At 38.1% G+C, this 20,306-nt stretch overlaps 1 protein-coding gene and 1 non-coding gene across 3 annotated transcripts in view; one reads left to right on the top strand and one right to left on the bottom strand.

Annotated features, from left to right (window-relative positions):
* Positions 1 to 3,692: 3,692 nt before the first annotated feature.
* Positions 3,693 to 20,306, top strand: part of SLC35A3 (solute carrier family 35 member A3) — a 54,320-nt gene continuing 37,706 nt past the window's right edge. The window contains exon 1 of one of the 2 annotated variants that reach the window (XM_043460548.1): positions 3,693 to 4,139. In XM_043460548.1, coding sequence (XP_043316483.1) covers positions 3,867 to 4,139 — 273 coding nt within the window. In that variant the 5' untranslated portion in view covers positions 3,693 to 3,866. Of the gene's footprint in view, positions 4,140 to 4,389; positions 4,607 to 20,306 lie in introns of those variants that run through there. The other variant, XM_043460549.1, reaches the window with a different exon arrangement.
* On the bottom strand, positions 17,549 to 17,661 carry LOC122437403. Its single transcript, XR_006268232.1, has one exon. It is a non-coding gene; the product is annotated as a U5 spliceosomal RNA (small nuclear RNA).

Genomic DNA, 20,306 nt, shown 5'->3' with positions numbered 1-20,306 from the left:
GTGGGGCACGCTTCATTGGCTTGATCCTTGTAGAACCAGAATGATGGGCAACACTCTGCTTCTGGAATGGCAGGCAACATTCCTTTTCCACAGTATATACCACATATTGAATGCACGCTCAGTCGCTCAGTCATGTCCAGACTCTTTGCAACCCCATGGACTGCAGCCCATCAGGCTCCTCTGTCCATGGAATTTTTCCCGGCAAGAATACTGGATTGGGTTGTCATTTCTTCCTCCAGGAGATCTTCCCGACCCAAAGATTGAATCCAGATCTCCTGTGTTTCCTGCATTGGCAAGCTGTCCTTACCACCAAGCCACTTGGGAAGCCCCACGTATTGCATATATTAATACTAAACAATTATTCATTGTTTATTTGGAATTCAAGTTTAACTAGATGTGTATTTTATCTGGCAACCCTAATCAAGCACCAGTGAGAAACATAGTCCTGTTTCACTCTGGCTGCCCTTGAACTAATAAGTTATTCTCATTTGTCTGTCTTTTAAGGTGTCGAAATTTTGTCTTTCAGATCTGTTATCATAGGAAACCCAAAGCTGGTTCTCTGCCCCAGTACCCCCAGGTGGCTGTTTTTCTCTCTTCCTTCATGTCCATCTCTGTCTTTCACTGATTTCCTACCCCTACTGATTTCTCTGTTTTCCTACCCCTATTGCTACTTTTGCTGACAGACACCTTTTTTCTATACGGTGTTCATTCCTTTTCTGTTCTACTACAGCTAAATGTAGTGTTTTAATGCATGGACTTAAAGGCAGACAAATTAGGATTTGAATCCCAGTTTACTTTTCAGTAGATATGGGAGCTTCAGAAGGTTACTTAATCTAAGTCTCATGTTCTCCTTCAGTAAAATACAGGTATTAATGCCTACTTTATAGGGCTATTGTGAGTGTTAAAGGAGATTGATACAGCAAACTACTCAAAGGTACAATCCTTATTGGGTTATTATTATTAAAAGAGCTTCAGACCTTAGGTGCTCACTTTAATTCTTTGTGTTGAATGCCCAGACTTGCAGTTTAAGCTGTGCTGGCCATTCTTCCCTGGCGAGCTTTTATACAGTCTGGCGTGTCTTCACCATCATTACCAACCAGTTCAGTCCCTTTCAGGAAATATATGTTGAGTTTCTACTATGTGCTAAGCACTGTGCCAAGTGCTGGAGATCTGGAGATAAATAGGATAGCACTGACCTCAAGAAGAGTGTTGGGCAGAAAGGAGAAATATAGATCAGATCACAATACAGTGAAGTAAAATTATTTAGAGATGTACAGGATGCCTCAAGATGTTCTGGAACCACAGAGAAGGAGTTCAGACCCCTGGAAGGAAGGAGGAAGAAAAAGCTTCAAGTCTGTGATAATACCTGAACAGAGAGCTGAAAAATGAGTGGAGCTAGCTATAAAAAATGTAAGCAGGAGCAGTGGAAACATATTCAACATTCAATTAAGAGGATGAGGAATGGGAATAAGTCCTGTTGCTACGAAGTAGCTTCAGTCGTGTCCGACTCTGTGCGACCCCACGGACAACAGCCCACCAGGCCCCCATCCCTGGGATTCTCCAGGCAAGAACACTGGAGTGGGTTGCCATTTCCTTCTCCAATGCATGGAAATGAAAAGTGAAAGTGAAGTCGCTCAGTCGTGTCCGACTCTCAGCGACCACATGGACCGCAGCCTACCAGTCTCCTCTGTCCATGGGATTTTCCAGGCAAGAGTACTGGAGTGGGTTGCCATTGCCTTCTCCAGAATAGGTGCTATGAGTGGTATATACAGGGAAACTGAAAGCAGTTCAGTGTTATTGCTCACCGACACCAAGTAAAAATACAGAGACAGTGTTTTGGAGAAAGCAGCAGCTTTATTACTTTGCCAGGAGCAGTGGGGCTTGAGAGCGTAAGCTTGAAAGTTAATGCTCTCAAGACTGTGCTCTCCTTCCCCAGGAAGCTGGAAGAGGTCTTACAGTTTTCAGGTGGTAGATGGGACTGAAGATGAGGATCAGGGCCGATGTGTTCTTGCATTCTTCCCCTCCTCCTGGGGATATTGAGATGTCAGGGCTGGCATTAGGTGATTCAGAACAGGTTCTGGTGGTCAGCCATGACATTCTTTCTGGAATGAAGAATGTTCCCAGTGGAAAGCAGTGATAGGGACTGTCCTCTTGGAGAGTTAAACCTTAGGTAGATGGTATAGCCTTAGCTAGAGGGCAATCATTTTCACAGCGCTATTAAGCAAGAAAGAGAGGGAAAACTTTAAAAACATCTATATGTTGGGCTTCCCACGAGGCACTAGTGTAAAGAAGCTGCCAGCCAATACAGGACACTCCAGAGACTCAGGTCAGGTTTGATGCCCTGGAGGAGGAAACGGCAACCCACTCCAGTATTCTTGCCTGGGAAATTCCATGGACAGAAGAGCCTGGTGAGCTACAGTCTATGGGGCTATAGTCCATGATGTCACAAAGAGTCAGTCAGATAGGACTGAGGTACAACCATGAGCTGTGTAGGATGAATGTGTAGCGAGAATAAGGGCTAACAGAATGGGGTGCCTAAACTAGTTTCTGCTACACTAGTATCTAAGTACAAATTGTAAAGCTAAGAGAGGTCAATGAAAGCATTACTTTCTTTTGGTCATCAGTTTGGCAACCCATATCTTTACATCAGTTGTGGGTGTCATAAATATATTTAACCTTCTATTTTCATTGTTGTTTTTGTCTGTTAGAGCTTTGGTCCTCTTCCAAGATGCCAAAGCACCATGTTACTGTTTCTTAATGAATAATTGCCTCCACTTCTCTCCTTTTCATTTTAAAACTTTTTAAACAGACTAGAAAGTCTTTTTCTCTAAAAAAAAAAAAAAAACCTGTATTTATGTCATAAGGTATATTTTTCCTGCTGAAGTATTTCTAAAATATTTTAAATCTTTTCCCTCTTACAAAATGAGGAAAAGATTCATTATATATTCTCTCTGTATCCTCATCTTAGAATAATGCCTAGCTATTATTATTATGCATCAGGCACATTTTACTTCCAAAATATTTAGAACAAACATTAAAATCTAAGATATATTCCGCCATCCAGGGAATTCCTCAAGATCATGAGTGTTAGTCGCTCAAGTCGTGTCTGACTCTTTGCAAGCCCCATGCCCTGTAGGACCTCCAGGCTCCTCTGTCCATGGGATTTCCCAGGCAAGAATACTGCCACTTCCTTCTCCATGGGATCCTCCCAACCCAGGGATCCAACCTGGGTCTCCTGGGTTGCAGGCAGATTCGTCTCCATCTGAGCCAAAATTTTAAAACCCAGTCATTCTACTCTAATACAGTTCTTTAATTTTGTTTTTCCGCTCTCTTTCTCCGCTTGTCTTTCTCGGACGTAGTTTTAATCATTTGCAATATAAAGAGACACAGGCTTAATTCGTAGCGGCGTGGTGTTAAGAGGAAAGGGATAATCCTGCCCTACTAATTTGGTGGCGCTGCTCTGGGCTCTGTTCAGCCTCAGGGTCTAAACCAGGGTGGGAGAAGCGGTATTTCCAACCGAACAAGCCTTCCAGAAAAATGAGTGGCAGCCTGCGCCAGAGCGAATCTCGTTAGTTTTCACTGTCACTGACATTTTCTCGAACCCAGTTTGTTTGCTTCCTGGATCCACCTCCTCACTCCCTCTCAGGGTCCTTTGCCCCTAAGGACTTTGACTTTACTTTCGCAGTCTCACACCCTGGCGCCCTTCGCCACCAGAGAGTCCTGCAGAGGCACGCCGCGGGAGTCACTCCGTCCGCTACGCCCCTTTAGGAAACAACTAGCAGGAGGCACTGCCCCAGGCGAGGACACGACACTGAAGCCGGCTCCGGGGGTCGCCCGCGGAGCCTCTTAAGTCCTCGTCGTGGGGGATGGAGTTGGCAAGTGCCAAGGTGGGACCGGCAGAGCCGAGCCGGGAACGGCGTTCACCCGGGCCGAGGCCGCAGCCGGAGCGTTTCGGAGACGGGACCGCGGGAACCCGGAAACGCCTGGGCCGCACCGGGCCGGCGGCAGCGACGGCGGCGGTAGCGAGTGGCGCTGCGCTTCAAGGGTCGCGGGGGACCCGGCGGGCGCCGCAACCTGGGGCGCCGGGCCGAGCTGAGCCGCCTCCCCCAGTGCGCGCAGCCGGCCGAGCTGCGCGGAAGGTGAGCCTGGTGCGCTCCTGGGTGGCGGCGGGCACGGGCAGGCCGGTGGCCTCAGCTTTGGCCGGGGCAGCTCCGGGAGGATGCAGCGGGCGCGGGGCTGATACGAAGTCTGTCTGAGTGAAGGGGACGGTGTGGAATACCTTAAGTACTAGCTGGGTACGGGGTGGGAGTGGATGAAGTGACACGTTGTAAGTACGAGGGACGACGTGAGGAATGTGCTGGGTGTAGGAGGGAAAAGGGCCCCAGGAAAGGGGTGTGTCGACCGAATGAAAACGACAGTGTGTGCTTTAGAGTCTGGGGCGTGCGGAACCGAGTGGCCGGAGGGCCAGGCTGGCGGTCATTCCATCTGCGAACTGCCCTGGAGCTCCCGCTCGGCGCACGGCCCTGTGGCTGATGCCGAGCCAGGAGACCGGGACCCTGCGCTGGAGAAGTCTGAGGGACTTCAAGAAATGGAAAGATTGTCCTTGGTAAGGCTAGTACGCAGGCAAAGGCTGTCTGAGGCCAGGTGGGATTCCTATCAGAAAAGGTGTGCTTGTTGGGTTCTGAGTGTTTAGGAAGGGAAGATTTTAATTAACTTTTCTTTAAAGCAACTAAACTACAGAGGACGCTGGTTCAAATGAATTAAAGGGTAATATTAAATGTAGTACTGGGCCTTGCTTGGTAAAACACGTTTCATTACTTTATGGTAGAAGGCTGAATCTTTTATTATGTTCTGTTACAGGCAGTATTTGAAAAGGGAACCGCAGTGTTTTGTTTTCGATCAGCATTCAACTTTGGTAGTTAAAGATGAAATTTGGTAGCTTCTCCCTTGGTGCACTTACTCATTTTCGCTGGTAAACTCAGATTGTTTCCTTTAAGGGCATGACTTCTAAATTTACATTGCTGGTCCTAACTTTCCTCCCAAGTATTGATCCTGCTTTTTCAGCATCTCAGTTTGCTTGTTGTCTTTTTCACTTCTATGCTAAAGGTGACTTCTCTTTACTCTTACTTGCTCTATGGCAATGGCTGGATTTGCTGCCCTCAGCCTGTCTCCCTTCCAGTAACTCCTCTTGAAACTGATTTGTAAAACCAGAGGTCTTATGTATTTCTTGGTTTCTCTTTCCTCAGACATGCTCAAGTGACTTTCTGTGGAATCCGGATTAAATTTAAAATTATTTAGGTTACCAACCAAAACTCTTCAAGAATGTGTAACTGTCCTTGACTTCATGTCAAGATGTCAACATGTCCCTTTCATTCTTTTTTAAAAAATTATTTTATCCCACGAGTTCTGTTTTTTAGCTCAATCATAATAGTTATTTTGCAGTTAATTTCTGAACATGTTCTATGCCTGTGTGCCTTGGTCTTTGCTTACATCCTTTCTTCCTATAAGGACAGCCTTCTTTTCCATCTTTGTAGAAATCATTCTGTCCATCTTTGCAAAAGGTATTCTTTAATGCCACCTCCTTTAATTTTTTAAAAAATTGAGATGTAATTGACATATAACTCCATATTAGTTTCCAGTGTACATCATAATGATTTGATATTTGTATGTATTGCAAAATTATCACCACAAATCTAGTTAACATTCATCACCACACATAGATACAAAATTTTTCTTGTAATGACAGCTTTTAAGATTTTAAGTTTACTCTCTTTGCAACTTTCAAATATACAATACGGTATTATTAACGACAGTTACCATGCTGTACAGTATTCTCAGGACTTCTTTTTCAATTGGAAGTTGCTACTTCCTTCTTATAAAGCTCTCTAAAGTCTGTCTTCAGTCCAAAACATTCTTTTATGTACTGCACTTTATAATAAGTATTTTATAATATTTGTTACTTTAGCATTTTACTATTGTTTTTTGAGAAAGTTATCTACACTACCTCAAGGATTTATTACTAGGATCAAATAAAGTATAAAACATAGAACAGAAAAGAATTTTCAAATATAAGATTAATAAAAAGCTGAAATAAGATTATATTACAACACAAGAGTGATCATTCTAAACAGAAATAGAATCATAGAGAACAAGCAGGTGGTTACCTGAGGATACAGGGATGGAGGGAGGGGAGAAATAGGTGGGAGAGATTAAAAGGTACAAACTTTCAGTAACAAAATAAATGGTCACAAGTAGGAAATGTACAGTGTAGGGAATATAGTCAATACATATGTAAATCTTAGGTGACAGATGGTGACTATATTTACCATGGTGATTACTTTAGAAACATAGAAATAGCAAATCACTGTGTTGCATACCAGGAACTAGCAGTGTTGTATGTCCATTGTACTTCAAAAACAAACTCAGAAAAAGACATCAGATTTGTGGTTACCAGAGGGTGGCAGGGTGGAAGGTAGGGTAGAATTGGAAGAAGGTAGTCAAAAGGCAAAAACGTTCAGTTATTACTAGGGATATAATGTACAATGTGATAAATGTAAGTATTACTGCTGCACTTTATATATCAAAGTTGTTGAGAGTAAATCATAAACAATCTCATCAAAAGGCAAAAAACATAAATATATATTTTCTATTTAATTTACATAAGAAGAGGGATATTCACTAAATTTATTGTGGTAATCATTTCACGATGTATGTAAATCAAATCATTATGCTGTACAACATAAAATTATGTGGTGCTGTGTGTCAATTATAGCTCAATTTTAAATTACCCAAGTTGTTAGCTTCAGCTTGCAGGGCTTTGGGAAAAGGACAGTGTTTAGTTTTTGTGATTCCAAGTCAGGGTAGAGAAAGTTGAAAATGTTAGTTTAGAGAGTCATAACTAGATATTGGAGGAAACTAGAAGAGTTCAGGGATACCTCAAAGGTAGTGGACTACAGTAGAATTTGATATCCACAAAAGTGTGCTACTGAAACATGATGTTCTCTCTATAGTCCTCTCTACTTCTACCAAAGATAGTCACAGTAAGACTAATTTGTTTGCACAATAAGTCTAGTCTCATTAAACTTGGCCTGATTATTTATGTAAATGCAGTAAGAATAGTAATTCACCATAAAGACTCTTTTAAAACCTGCTTTGCTATAACTTTTCAGAAGGAATCTCAGACGTTTGCAAGTATCTCAAGCCCAGAAAGCCAAGCCAAGGACTGACCATCAGATATCTCCTGTAATACTTGGATTTGAGTGAATTTCTCTTTTCTTTCTCCTTGAGGTCCCTAAGAAATCCTTAAGTTCTTGGACCCACCAGAAAATGACCTTCCTTACTCACCTGATATGGCTGGGAACTATGAATGCAAGATACCAGGGGTTTTGTGTGTGTGTGTTTTAGTTTTTGATTTTCTGGAAGGGGCTTCATAGGCCTTGTAGAGTGAAAGTCACAATCATGTCCGACTCTTTGCGACCCAGTGGACTATACAGTCCATGGAATTCTCCAGGCCAGAATACTGGAGTGGGGACCCTTTCCCTTCTCCAGGTGATCTTCCCAACCCAGGTATTGAACCCAGGTCTCCCACATTGCAGGTGGATTCTTTACCAGAGCCACAAAGTCCAGCTTAATTCCTTAAAGTTGATAATTATCCTCAAATATGACATCTCAGTCAAAACTTTGGCAGTATAGCCAGTGTTTCCAATTGTATCCTATTATAAGGAAAACAGATTGTTACTGAACATATGCAAGTAACTATATTGTCATGAAATTAAGAATACTCACTATTAATTTCTGATTTCCTGAAGAATCAGATAGGGAGAAACAGATAAATAAATGTTTCAGTTCTGTTTACAAAGATATAATTTACCAAATTGCTTTAAGTTATAGAAAGTTTAAGAAAAAAGGTTTCCTTCAATCTGTTAAAGTGTTAAAGAGCTAGCAATGTTTTTAACAAAAAGTTGTAAAATTAAAAATCATTCTCATCATTTTCTCAGTCCCATGTAATTATTCCTGTTTTACTTGATCTAAAGTTAGTAGTTTCATGAATCCATTAATTTTTTCCGTTAGAGTTCTGGAATTTATTACCTAGTTCAATGGTATGATCTTAAAGTTATTACAAATCTGTATTGTAGAGTACTTATCAATGTCATTTTTTTGAATCTTTTTGAAGACAAATGTTTTGGACAGACTTCAGGAAAGCATAAGAGTAAAACTGTAACTATTTGTAAATGACAAGAGACTTGAAAATGCTCATAGTTAAGGATCTAGTGAGAGTTCATTCTAATGCAGTGGACAAGGAAATTTGATTATTTCTGTGATACACAAAATTTTAAGATGATAACATCCCACCCCCACCCCAAGCTGGCAGTGGTCAGTAGGACACTAGCTGCAGATGAGATATAACCCACATTTCTGTCTGGTCATATTTTTTTGGCCCTCAACCTTACAGCTGAGCTGCTTGCATACACAAGAATCATAACCTGCATGCCTGAGCAGGCAGAAAACCAACCCCAGTTTTTCAGGACACAAAATGAGAAACTGGAAAGCAATAGCTGTCCCTGGGAAGGCAAGAATCAAACCAATGAGTGGGCTTCCCTGGTGGCTCAGTGGTAAAGAATCTGCCTGTCAGCAAATTTGGAAAACTCAGCAGTGGCCACAGGACTGGAAAAGGTCAGTTTTCATTCCAGTTCCTAAGAAGGGCAATGCCAACGAATGTTCAGACTACCACACAGTTGCACTCATTTCACATGATAGCAAGGTAATGCTCAAAATCCTTCAAGCTAGGCTTCAGCAGTTCATGAACTAGGCTTCAGCAGCACATGAACTGAGTACTTCCAGATGACAAGCTGGATTTAGAAAAGACAGAGGAACCGGAAATCAAGTTGCCAACATCCTTTGGATTATGGAAGATGCAAGCAAATTCCAGAAAAACATCTTTATTGATTGTGCTAAAGCTTTTGGCTATGTGGAACACAACAAACTATGGAAAATTCTTAAAGAGATGGGAATACCAGACCACCTGACCTGTCTCCTGAGAAACCTGTATGCAGGTCAGGAAGCAACAGTTAGAACCGGATATGGAACAATGGACTGGTTCAAAATTGGGAAAAGAGTGTGTCAAGTCTGTATATTGTCACCCTGTTTATTTAACTTATATGCAGAGTACATAATGCGAAATGCCAGGCTGGATGAATCACAAGCTAGAATCAAGATTGCAGGGAGAAATATCAACAACCTCAGATATGCAGATGATACCACCATAATGGCAGAAGGTGAAGAGGAACTAAAGAGCCTCTTGATGAAAGTAAGAGGAGAGTGAAAAAACTGGCTTAAAACTCAACATTCAAAAACCTAAGATCATGGCACCCAGTCCCATCACTTCATAGCAAATAGAAGGGAAAAAAGTAGAAGCAGTGACAGATTTTATTTTCTTGGGCTCCAAAATCACTGTGGACGGTGACTGCAGTCATGAAATTAAAAGATGCTTGCTGCTTGGAAGAAAAGCTATGACCAACCTAGACAGCATGTTACAAAGCAGAGACATCACTTTGCCATCAGAGGTTCGTATAGTCAAAGCTATGGTTTTTCCAGTAGTCGTGTGCTGATGTGAGAGTTGGACCATAAAGAAGTCTGAGTGCCAAAAAGTTGATGTTTTTGAGTTGTGGTACTGGAGAAAACTCTTGAGAGTCCCTTGGACAGCAAGGAGATCAGACCTGTCGATCCTAAATATCGATCGGAAGGACTGATGCTGAAGCTGAAGCCCCAATACTTTGGCTACCTGATGCGAAGAGCTGACTCATTGGAAAAGACCCTGATAAAGGGAAAGACTGAGATAAGAAGAAGAGGGCATCACTGACTTCGTGGACATGAGTTTGAGCAAACTCTGGGAGATGGTGAAGGACAGGGAAGCCTGGCGTGCTGCGGTCCATGGGGTCATAAAGAGTCAGGTAACTTAGCAACTGAACAGCAACAACAACAATGCAGGAGATCGTTTGGTCCCTGGACCTGGAGGATCACACATGCCGCAGAGCAGCTAAGCCCGTGGGCCACAGCTACTGAGCCTATGCTTTACAACCCAGAAACTGCAACTACTGAGCCCGTGTGCCCTAGAACCTGTGCTCTGCAATACGGAAGCTACTGCAATGAGAAACCCTTGCACCACAGCTAGAGAGTAGCTCCTGCTCACTGCAACCAGAGAAAAGCCCATGAAGCAACAAAGATCCAGCACAGCCAACAATAAATAAAATAAAATAAAAACAATGAATACACCAAAACCATTTTATAAACAAAGTTGCAGTTCAGAGAATGAATTTTTACAAATGTTCTCTCCTGCTAATCTGAATTTGTAAAGGACAGCATGAGAATTTACCTTCCTCTCTTAGTCTCCTCTCCTGTGATTAATAGTCAGTCTTCCTTGGTTGATGAAGGGGAGTTCCTTTGGGAAGTGGATTTATGACAGTTGACTTCCTTTTAGAGGATTTAATGTTTAAACAGATAAGGGAAGTTCAGGGAAGGCTTCCCTGCATTTTAATACCTACAACTCAAAATAATACATCTAAGTAGCATATTTTGGGAATGATATATTTTGTTTCCCATCACCACCTTTTAAATGAGAATATTCAGGGTCAGATCAAACCCTGTGTCCTACAAACACTGTCTGGGCTGCCTTAGTTATATTTGAAATGGATATAATTTATATCAAACTCAGTAGAAAGTATCTTGCATGAATGACTGGACAAATAATTATAATCAACTGAAATATTCTCTCCCTTAAAGCCTAATCATCCTTCAGTAGCTATGAAGTATAACTTTTGAGTTTATTTCCCTTTATTAGAGAAGGAAGTTTCTATGTGATAACAATCTGCCGTGGATTTGTGTGTGTGTGTGAAATTATAAAAAACTGAAGAGTAAATTGTAGACCTGTCTGGGTTACTGAAGTAGCTTGAACATCATCAAACTAGTAGTTAATAATGTGTGTATGAATTTATTAAAGTTCAGATCAATATGAATTGGTAGCTTAACATTAGATTTCACCCGTCTGAAAAACAGGTGTATCCTAAGTACATTAAACTTAATTGTTTCCTTTAATGAAGGAGTGTAGTGCTGTGGTTATATATGGTTTTTTATATGTATTTTAATGATTGATTTTTGGATGTCTTCTGCTATATAAATTTGAGAGTGTTTGTTATATAAATATGAGTGTTTATTTTATAAGCTAAAATGTAACTCAGCTGCTCAATCCAGATTGCCTACCCAAAACTCTTACTAGTTTATCATCCATGTCGGAGATACCAACCCAAATGAAACCAAAGAATCAGTTGCTGCCTGGAGATAAGCACTTTAATTGAAAAGCTCTGGTAAGTCAGGTAATATAGTAGAAAACAGAGTTAAAATGAAGCTGGAATTTTAGATCATGTCAGATAAATACTAAGAAAGAAAATTATTCCAGTAAGGAAATGTCCACACATGACTTTATACCTACTCTGCCTAGTTTTTCTGTAAAAGCTAGATAAGGTTTTTCTAAATTCATATGTGCTATAAAAAGCCAATTTTAAATGTTACTAGTGTCATTTTGTAACTTGAGTAAGAATTATTCAGTGCATACTCAAATGAGGCAATGTAGAATTATAACCATTATTTGTGGTTTATATCTTTTAAACCATCCTATGAAGTACATACTATTGTTTATTCCCATTTTATAGGTAAGAGAAAGGAGGGACAGAGGTTAAGTATTTTGCCCTGGTTATGGTTATGTGGAAACAGAATGTGAAGTTATACAATCTGGTCTGGAGGCATACTCTAATATGTTATGCTGACTGACCCTCTAAAACTTAAACATGTTTCAACACTTAGGCATTATTGCAAAGACCATGCAATAGACTCCTTGCAAAAATTCATGGGCCATGAATTGTAGCTTTGACTAAGAGAAATTACTTTGTATCTGAATTCTGGCATATTATGCAAAGGAAGTTATAGACTTAATATCTCAGAACTTCAGTTTTTAATCTGTAAAATGAGTGGTATCTCCTTTACAGATTAAATGAGGTTTAAGTGAGATGATGCCTATAAAGCACCTAGCACAATGTCTGATTGGTTGCAGGTGCTCAGTAAATAATTATTTCATTAATTTAGCTTCTCTTGTGAAGTTGCAGCTGTTAGAAAATATTTAATGAAAACCAGTTTCATTTGTTTTTCTGTATATACAGAGAGACTTAATTCACAGGATCATTTTTCCCTTCTGAGAATTTACATATTACAGAGTTTATTTGTTCTTTTATAAATCCAACATAGAGTAAATGACTAATATGTGACAGTCCCTGTATTTCAGTTAAACTTTACAAATAGGAAAGGCATGTGATTAGATCCACATTTTATTAAGACATCTGCTATATGGACAGTAGATTTAGAGCTGTGAAAACCTGAAGGCTGTCCCCATCAGAAATGAAGCAGGGCATGAGATAGATTCATGATGTATTCAGAAATAGAAACAGAAACTCACAGACATGGACAACAAACTTATGGTTACCAAAGGGGAAAGGCAGGAGGAGGGGTAGATTAGGAGTTTGAGTTTAGCAGATAGAAACTACTGTGTATAAAATAGATCCTATATATAAACAAGATCCTACCATTTGGTACAGGCACCTATATTCAGTATCTTATAATGACCTATAATGAAAAATAATTATGCATGTATGACTGAATCACTTTGCTGTATACCAGAAGCTAATACAACATTGTAAATCAACCATACAGTACTTCAATAAAAATTTTTTACGTTTTGGAAACAAAAAAGCATAAAACAAGATCTTTTTATATCCTATATAGTTAATATACCCATAGCGAATAGAAACTTCTCAGACTATTATAGGTTTACTTGGGAGTGGTTGCCTTGTCAGATTTAGAATGGATTTGAATTTTAATATTGGAATTTTGTCCTCATGGGAGTGTGGTAATCTTTCATTAGTTACCCAAGCACAGATTAACAGCTTAGGATTTTTAGAAGTTTTAAAATCTTTGACAGTTTGTCAGGCCATAAACTATCAGTAACAACTCCTGTGAAGTTTCAGTTAAATTATTTTCACTGATAAACATATTTTTCTAAAACTTTTACCATTTGTGAAGGCTGCAAAGAAAGATATTTTAAGGCCCCTTATCTTAAAGATTTATCCTCAGGTTGAATTAAATAAAGAGCTAGACATGATTCTTGATTACCCTAGTATAGTTTAATACTTAAACATTTCTAAAATGTTAGAAAATACTAGAACCCTATTATTAATGTTAGTGCTTGAAAATCAAAGCTATTTTATAGGACTTTTTGAATTTCTGCATATATATAGATATATTTCAGATGGTATGTTTTGACACATGTAGTATACTTGGTGGGTAGTAAATCATGTTAAAGGAGTCAATTTGAGGGTAATTGAATATTGACAGAAAACTTAAAATTGGAAAATTGTTTTCTAGCTTATACGTTTGTCTCTGATTATCTACTATTAATATTTCAGTTTATAAAAACAGACTAATAAACGTGTAATCTGTACTTTCTTTTGCCTTTATGTTCTTTAAAATAGCAAAGAAATCGATGTTTTATAAAATTAGCTGTAGTAGAATTACTTTGTAATGTTTGTCAAGTCTTTACCTTCCCTGTAAAAGTATTATTATTAATCATTTAGTTTTATCAACCAACTGGATAGGCTTCAAATTTTCCATGATGGATGATCGCTAGATGATTATCTCATTTTTTGGTATCCTTAATTTATTATTGATTTTGGCATTTATTTTTAAAAATACATTTATTGAGCACATACTATGTGCCAGGAACTGTTCTATGCACTTTTCAGTATAACCCAGTTTTCCTGATAACTTATTAATAACTTTTGAGTACTGAAAGCTTAATTTTAACCAGTCTTCTTCCAGCACATAGTAAATGCATTCTTCCCGACTACACATGGACTGGAGAACAATTACATTTTTTCATTATAGACTCAGATGCTTGGTTTGGTTTCCTGGGGCTGCTGTAACAAATTACCACATGTTAGATTGCTTAAAATGAGTAATGTATTCTCCCACAGTTCTGTAGGCGAGAAATCCAAAATCAGTATCACTGGGCTAATATCAAAGTGTCAGAGGGACTATGTTCCCTCCGGAGGCTTTAGGGGATAATCCACTCCATTTTTTCTTCCAACTTCTGATGGGTGCCAACTTTACTTGGTTTGTGGCTACATCACTCCAGTCTGGAACACCACTCCAGATGCTCAAGACCAGCATCTTCAAGTCTCTTTCCCCTCCATCTTTACAGTGCCGTCTTCTCTTTCGTGCGTGCATGTTCGGTCATGTCCGACTCTTTGCAACCCTTTGGACTGTAGCCCTCCAGGGTGTTTTTAGGCAAGAATACCAGAGTGAGTTGCCATTTCCTCTTCCAGGGTATCTCCCTAGCCTAGGGATCAAACCTGTGCCTATTTTTCCTGACTGCAGGTGGATTCTTTACCCGCTGAGCCACAGGAAAAGCCTTCTTTTAAGTATTTGTATTTTCCTCTTTTGTCTTTTATGAGTATACTTGTGTTGGCATTTAGGATATACTTAGCTAATTCAGAATAATTTTCCCATCTCAAGATCCTTAACTTCATTTCATCTGCAAAATTCCCTTTTCCAAATAAGGTAACATTTACAGGTTCTAGGGATTAGGAACTGTTGCTCAGTAGGGTCAGCAGTTGGGAAGAGTTGACTTAGAGCAGGGAAGAGAGGATGAATGGAACCTGCTAGCACCTTTGTTTCTGTTTCATCACATTTAACTCTGAGAATCTTCTGGAGTAATGGCTCCTGCTTCATTCACTCTGCCTTTTAGTTGATTCTGACCCAGCACCATTATAGAGAAGGGGATTTGGGGAAATGGGTTTCAGTTTAACCATTACTGTATACAGTAATAATACAAGGACTATAATTCCCCTGTGATACTTTCCTATCATACACTGTGTCATAGCAGTTTCCACCCTTATATTGTTGTTGTTTAGTCTCTGAGCCGTGTCTGACTTTTTTGTGACCCTATGGACTGTAGCCTGCCAGGCTCCTCTGTCCATGGGATTTCCCAGGCAAGAATCCTGGAGTGGGTTGCCATTTCCTTCTCCTGAGCCAGGGATCAAACCCCCATCTCCTGCACTGGCAAGCAGATTCTTTGCCACTGAGCCACCTGGGAAGCCCTTGCATCCTTATACTATTTCTTAAATTATTTGAATAATCTCTGTCTTTCAAGCTAGAGGATAAGCCCTCCGAAGACAAAGATTATATTTGTTTTGTTCATCATTGTATATCCAGGGCTCATCAGAGTGCCTGACCATGGTATGTATGTATTTAAACATGGATGGTGAATTGTGTGATACCTGTATTTTCTACTTCTGACCCTAATCTCCTGAGTCTTGAAACTATCCTAATGGTTAGTGCCTATGGCCCTGTCATGGAGGAGGGATTTTTCCTCTAATTTTTCTAGGTTCTTCTGGCTAGAAAAGAAGAACCTAGAAGAATTGAATTGACATGAGATAGATTGAGAGAAGAAAAATCACACAAAAGTTTAATAACATGTGTACATAGAGAGACCCAGGAAGACTGAGTAACTTGTCAAAATGGCTGAAACCCTCATCTTAAATACCCTCTGCAGCTAAAGACAAAAGAGGATGTTGAAGGTAGTGGTTTGTTTCTTCAAAGAGTAGGAAAGCAATTGACAAGAAGATGGAAAAGCAAAAGTTTGCTAAGTAAATATTTGCTGGGCCATGCAGTGACAGTGGAACCATGGAGTGGACTGTGATCTCTAGGCTCTGCCTAGAGTTTTCCTCCACTGCACATAGACCATATTCCTTGCAGATGTCTATGGTGATATTCTGGGAACAGGCCCTGTGTCTAAATTCCTTTTTTTAATTTTTTGGTTAGGGGGAAGGTTAGGGGAAAGGTCAAAGTTTCTTGCTGAGTCTTTAGGGCTTTCACTGTTTTCAGCTTGAAATAATCTGCATGTTGAAGAGATACTTTGGGGTGGCAAGTTTTGCCACCCTACAGACCCTACCAGGATTGTACACTAGTCTCTGTTCTTTGTAGAATGCCTTTTAACTTCAGCCTTCAGCTGCCAATGGCAGGATGTGACCACAGCAGAAAGTGGTAGAACAGAATAGCAAAGGGGTAGGGAAATGGATGAGTGAGAAAGGAGTACCTTTTTACATGGCACCTACCTCACAGTAGAAGGGAATCTTAGAGCTATATTTTTTAGGTCATTATGTTTACCCAATCATTAACATGTGTAAAGAGTACGCTAATACTGGACAATTTTTAATCTAAAAACTAGAATGCAAAGAGATTTTATATTTGTGTAGTTGAAGAAATATTTGAGTACTATTGATTTTGTCTGAATGTAAAAGTGAAAAATCTGCAATCTGTAAAAAAAAAAAAAAAAAAAAGTTAAAAATTGACAGTACTCTAACTTACATACAGGTGATATTGTCTTATGTAAACAAAAACCTGGCACCTTGAAGAAGAAAAGGGAGGAGAAACAATGAAAAGTTGTTTAACTTAGAATGTAATAGGAACCACAGAATGTAGAGTCAGTTGGTAAGTGTTACTGAACAGGATTTTGCTTTTCTTAAGCACTCAAGAGTGAACTTAAGCTCACTAGTTTAGTGGCGGCTATTATTTCTACTGTAGAAACAAAATTGACTATATTGATAATATAAAGTACCTTTAACTCATGTTTCTTTTCACTTTTATAAAAAAATAAGACTTCTGGATTTTCCACAGGAGTATTATGAATTTCAAGTACAACCTGAAGTTGCTACTTTGGGGGGAATATTATCTCTACTGAGATAGTTTGGAAAGAAGACATATAAATGCCAGTTGTGATGAATTTTATTCATCATTATTTAGCATATAGCTATAGGTTGCAGTTTTAAAGTTTTGGCATCATGGAAGATAATGGACAAAAAATTGCAGCTGAAGTCAGCATTTCTGTACGTATTTGCTTTTTCTGTTCATTTATTTGGAAAAAACTTGGAAGGTTTTTATACTAATAGCTGTTTCTGACTACACTGAATTTATATTTGCATACCACTTTATAATGTGTGTTTTCATATGTTCTCTATTATGCATAATAATGTGTGATAGATTATATAATACTTAGGAAGTGTATTTCAGAACTAGTGTTTAGAAAATGTAAAAATAGCTCACTCTAAGAAATCTTAAGTTAGTAATTTAGCCTTTTGTTTTTATAACGGAAGGAAAATTAATTTTCAGAATTCCTTAGGTACTTAATAGTCTTTAAAAATCCACATAAATTGTACTAGAATTTAAAAACATTAATTAAACATTTAGTTTTGCAGGACTTTTAGTGTCTGGAGACATAACAACAAAATACAGATATTGTCTCAATGGAATAATGGCTTCATACACAGACCTAAAGATTATACATATAAGTTATTGGAAATAACTTTGTAGCCAGGCTGATTTTCAGATTTATCTACAAGTAAAAAATAAATATAAATTTTTAGTATATGGTGTTCTTCTTTTCTTTTTTTTTTTTCCAAGAAAGGCCTCAAACAATTGAAGTAACACTCATGCTTATCCCCCCCAACAAGAATCTTTAGTACAAGGCAAAAGATTCAATTTGAAGAGAAACAGGAGTATAGAGTTGAATGTTTCAGAATTTGGTTAATGCCTATCTAGTGCAATAATAATGGTATAAACAAACAACTAATTTCTCACTAACCCTGATTAACATAAGGGTGAAAGTAGTAGTAGTGTGCATTAATAATAAATATACTTTATGAAATGTATGTTTTTTTAAATGTTTAAAGCCTTTAACTCAGAATTGGTTGACAAAGCATTATAAAGGCAAGGATCTTAGGGAGCTACTTTAATGAAAATAAGGGATATGTAATTAGCATATCAAATATACTTAAATTATACCTTCTAGTATTTTTGAAAAACCTTTTTTTCCCCTGAAGATTTTAATTACTGAGAATTTTTTGAACTCTTAATAAAATAAGTTCACTAAAAAAAATAATAATAAGTTCACTAATATTTTTTACACACAATTCTAACCAAGTCATCATAGAAACTCATCAAATCCGAATGAATGGAAGTTATTAGGTGAATGAAGTTTTTGTTGTACATTTTTCTTTCAAGAAGTGAGAAGGGATTTAAAAATAATAAAACTCAACTTTGTAAATATCAAACTTCTCTAGCAATTCAGAAGAAAAATAGTGATCGGAAAGCAAATACAAGATCTTTTCTAGTGACTAAGCAAATCCTGAAATATTCCTGTGCAAAGGACTTTTAGAAGGACTTGCAATGTGACTGTATCAAATTAGTATGATTATAGTATGCACACACCAAGATTACAATTACACATTGTTATTATTACACACTAGTAACTGTATAATGGGTAATGACAGTATGTGTTCTGTGTTGCTGTATATACGCTCACAGTATACAGTGTGATTTTTCTTTCCGCACTGGGTCTTTGTTGCTTTCGTGCAGTCTTTCTTTAATTGCAGAGAGCAGAGTCTGTGCTTCGTTGAAGTGCTTGGGCTTCTCATTGCAGTGGCTTTTCTTGTTGCAGAGAACGGGCTATGTGGGCTTTGGTAGTTCAGCATGTGGGCTCAGTAGTTGTTGCACAACTTCTTAGTTGCTCCACCGCATGTGGACTCTTCCCAGACCAGGGATTAAACCTGTGTCCCTGCATTGGCAGGCAGATTCTTATCTACTGTGCCACCAGACAAGTCCTCAAAGTTTACAATTTAAATATTGAGATAATACGTCTGAATGGAAAAATTGAAATTACTATAATAAAATTGTGTATGTTAGAGCTAGAAGAGACCTGAGAAGTCATATAAAATATTAAATTTTAGAAAAATGGCTTGAAACCAATTAGCTTTTATAATATTTAGGAGCTACTTGTTGAAAAATGTTAAGAAAAATTTTTAATTTAAATCTTTAAAAGGAGAAAAAAGGGATCTTAAATGTTCATCAGTAGGAGAACGGATAAATAGAAGGCCCGCTTATTTGATGGAACATTAGAGTTATTAAAAGCAATGAACTAGGTCTGTATGTCAACATAGAAGGCAAAACAATGCTGAATACAGTAAGGAAGATGCTAAATAATGTATACCATGTTTGTATAGGTATGTATATTAAATATAAAAGATTAAATACATTTAATATAATTATATTAATATACTCTATATAGATATATTTCTATTAATATTAAATAATATAAAATATTAAAGTATTTTATATTAAAAGTTTGATGCTATGTATAAATATTAAAATATTTAGGCTTACACATATTTCTGTGTAGGTGTATAAAATTTTAAAAGTGCACTGAAATAATCCAAACACATGATAATAGGGGCACAGTGAAGGAATAAGACCTGGAGTTGTGGCTTAGAGAGAATTTTGACTTTAACTGTAATGTTTTATTCCTTTAAAAAAGGAAAGATAAGCAAATGTGACAAGATTGATACTTGTTAGTTCTAGGTGGTGGAATTATGGACATTTGTTACATTCTTGGTATTTTATTGTATTTTTAAAATCCATTCTTTTCCCTCAAGAAAGATCTACTGTTTTTTAGGAGAATTTAGAACTTTTTGATTACAAGACTTTATTTCCTATGTAACTAAAAATCTCCAAAAATTGTTGAAGTCCTTTCAGTGGGAATATGAAATGGTCTAGATACATCTTTGCTGCTAATGTCCTCAGGTTTAGAGATTTCCCAAAAACTTAAGAAATATTGACAGAATCTATATCAAAATATTTTCATATGTCTTTGAGTAGTGGAGTTGGGTTCAATGTAATTTTTGTTTCCACATTTTTCTAACAGTAACTACTTTTTAAAGTAAATAAAATAATAAATGCTTTTTTAGGAAAACCATAACAAACTGAACCAAAGAAAGTCATCAGAATGAAATAGCGCTGTTTATTGATCAGGAACAATACATTTTTCACGTCTTAGCTCTAAGGTGAAAGTGGAGCATATAAGCCTCCTGACCCTTCTAATACTACTCTAAATCTGAGCGCCTCACTGAGCTCCAGGTGTGTTCAGGGAGCTTGGTAATCGGGGTCTTTAAAGGAACATGGGTGGTAATTTGCTGACTGGTACATGAGGATTTTGACAGTAAACTGAATATGGCTGCATTTGGGAAAGAACTTAACAGTTTCTTATTGATATGTAAGTTTCTTGGATACGACATTTTTATGAAACAAAGAATAATCTGGAAACTAGACGATTGGTATCACCTGAAAGGATAAAAGAAGGGGAATTAGGCAGT

Source organism: Cervus canadensis, chromosome 2 (assembly GCF_019320065.1).
Source record: "Cervus canadensis isolate Bull #8, Minnesota chromosome 2, ASM1932006v1, whole genome shotgun sequence".
In the NCBI taxonomy this organism is placed as follows: domain Eukaryota; kingdom Metazoa; phylum Chordata; class Mammalia; order Artiodactyla; family Cervidae; genus Cervus; species Cervus canadensis.
Note: the sequence above shows the minus strand (reverse complement) of the source record. Positions and strands in the feature narration are given on the sequence as shown.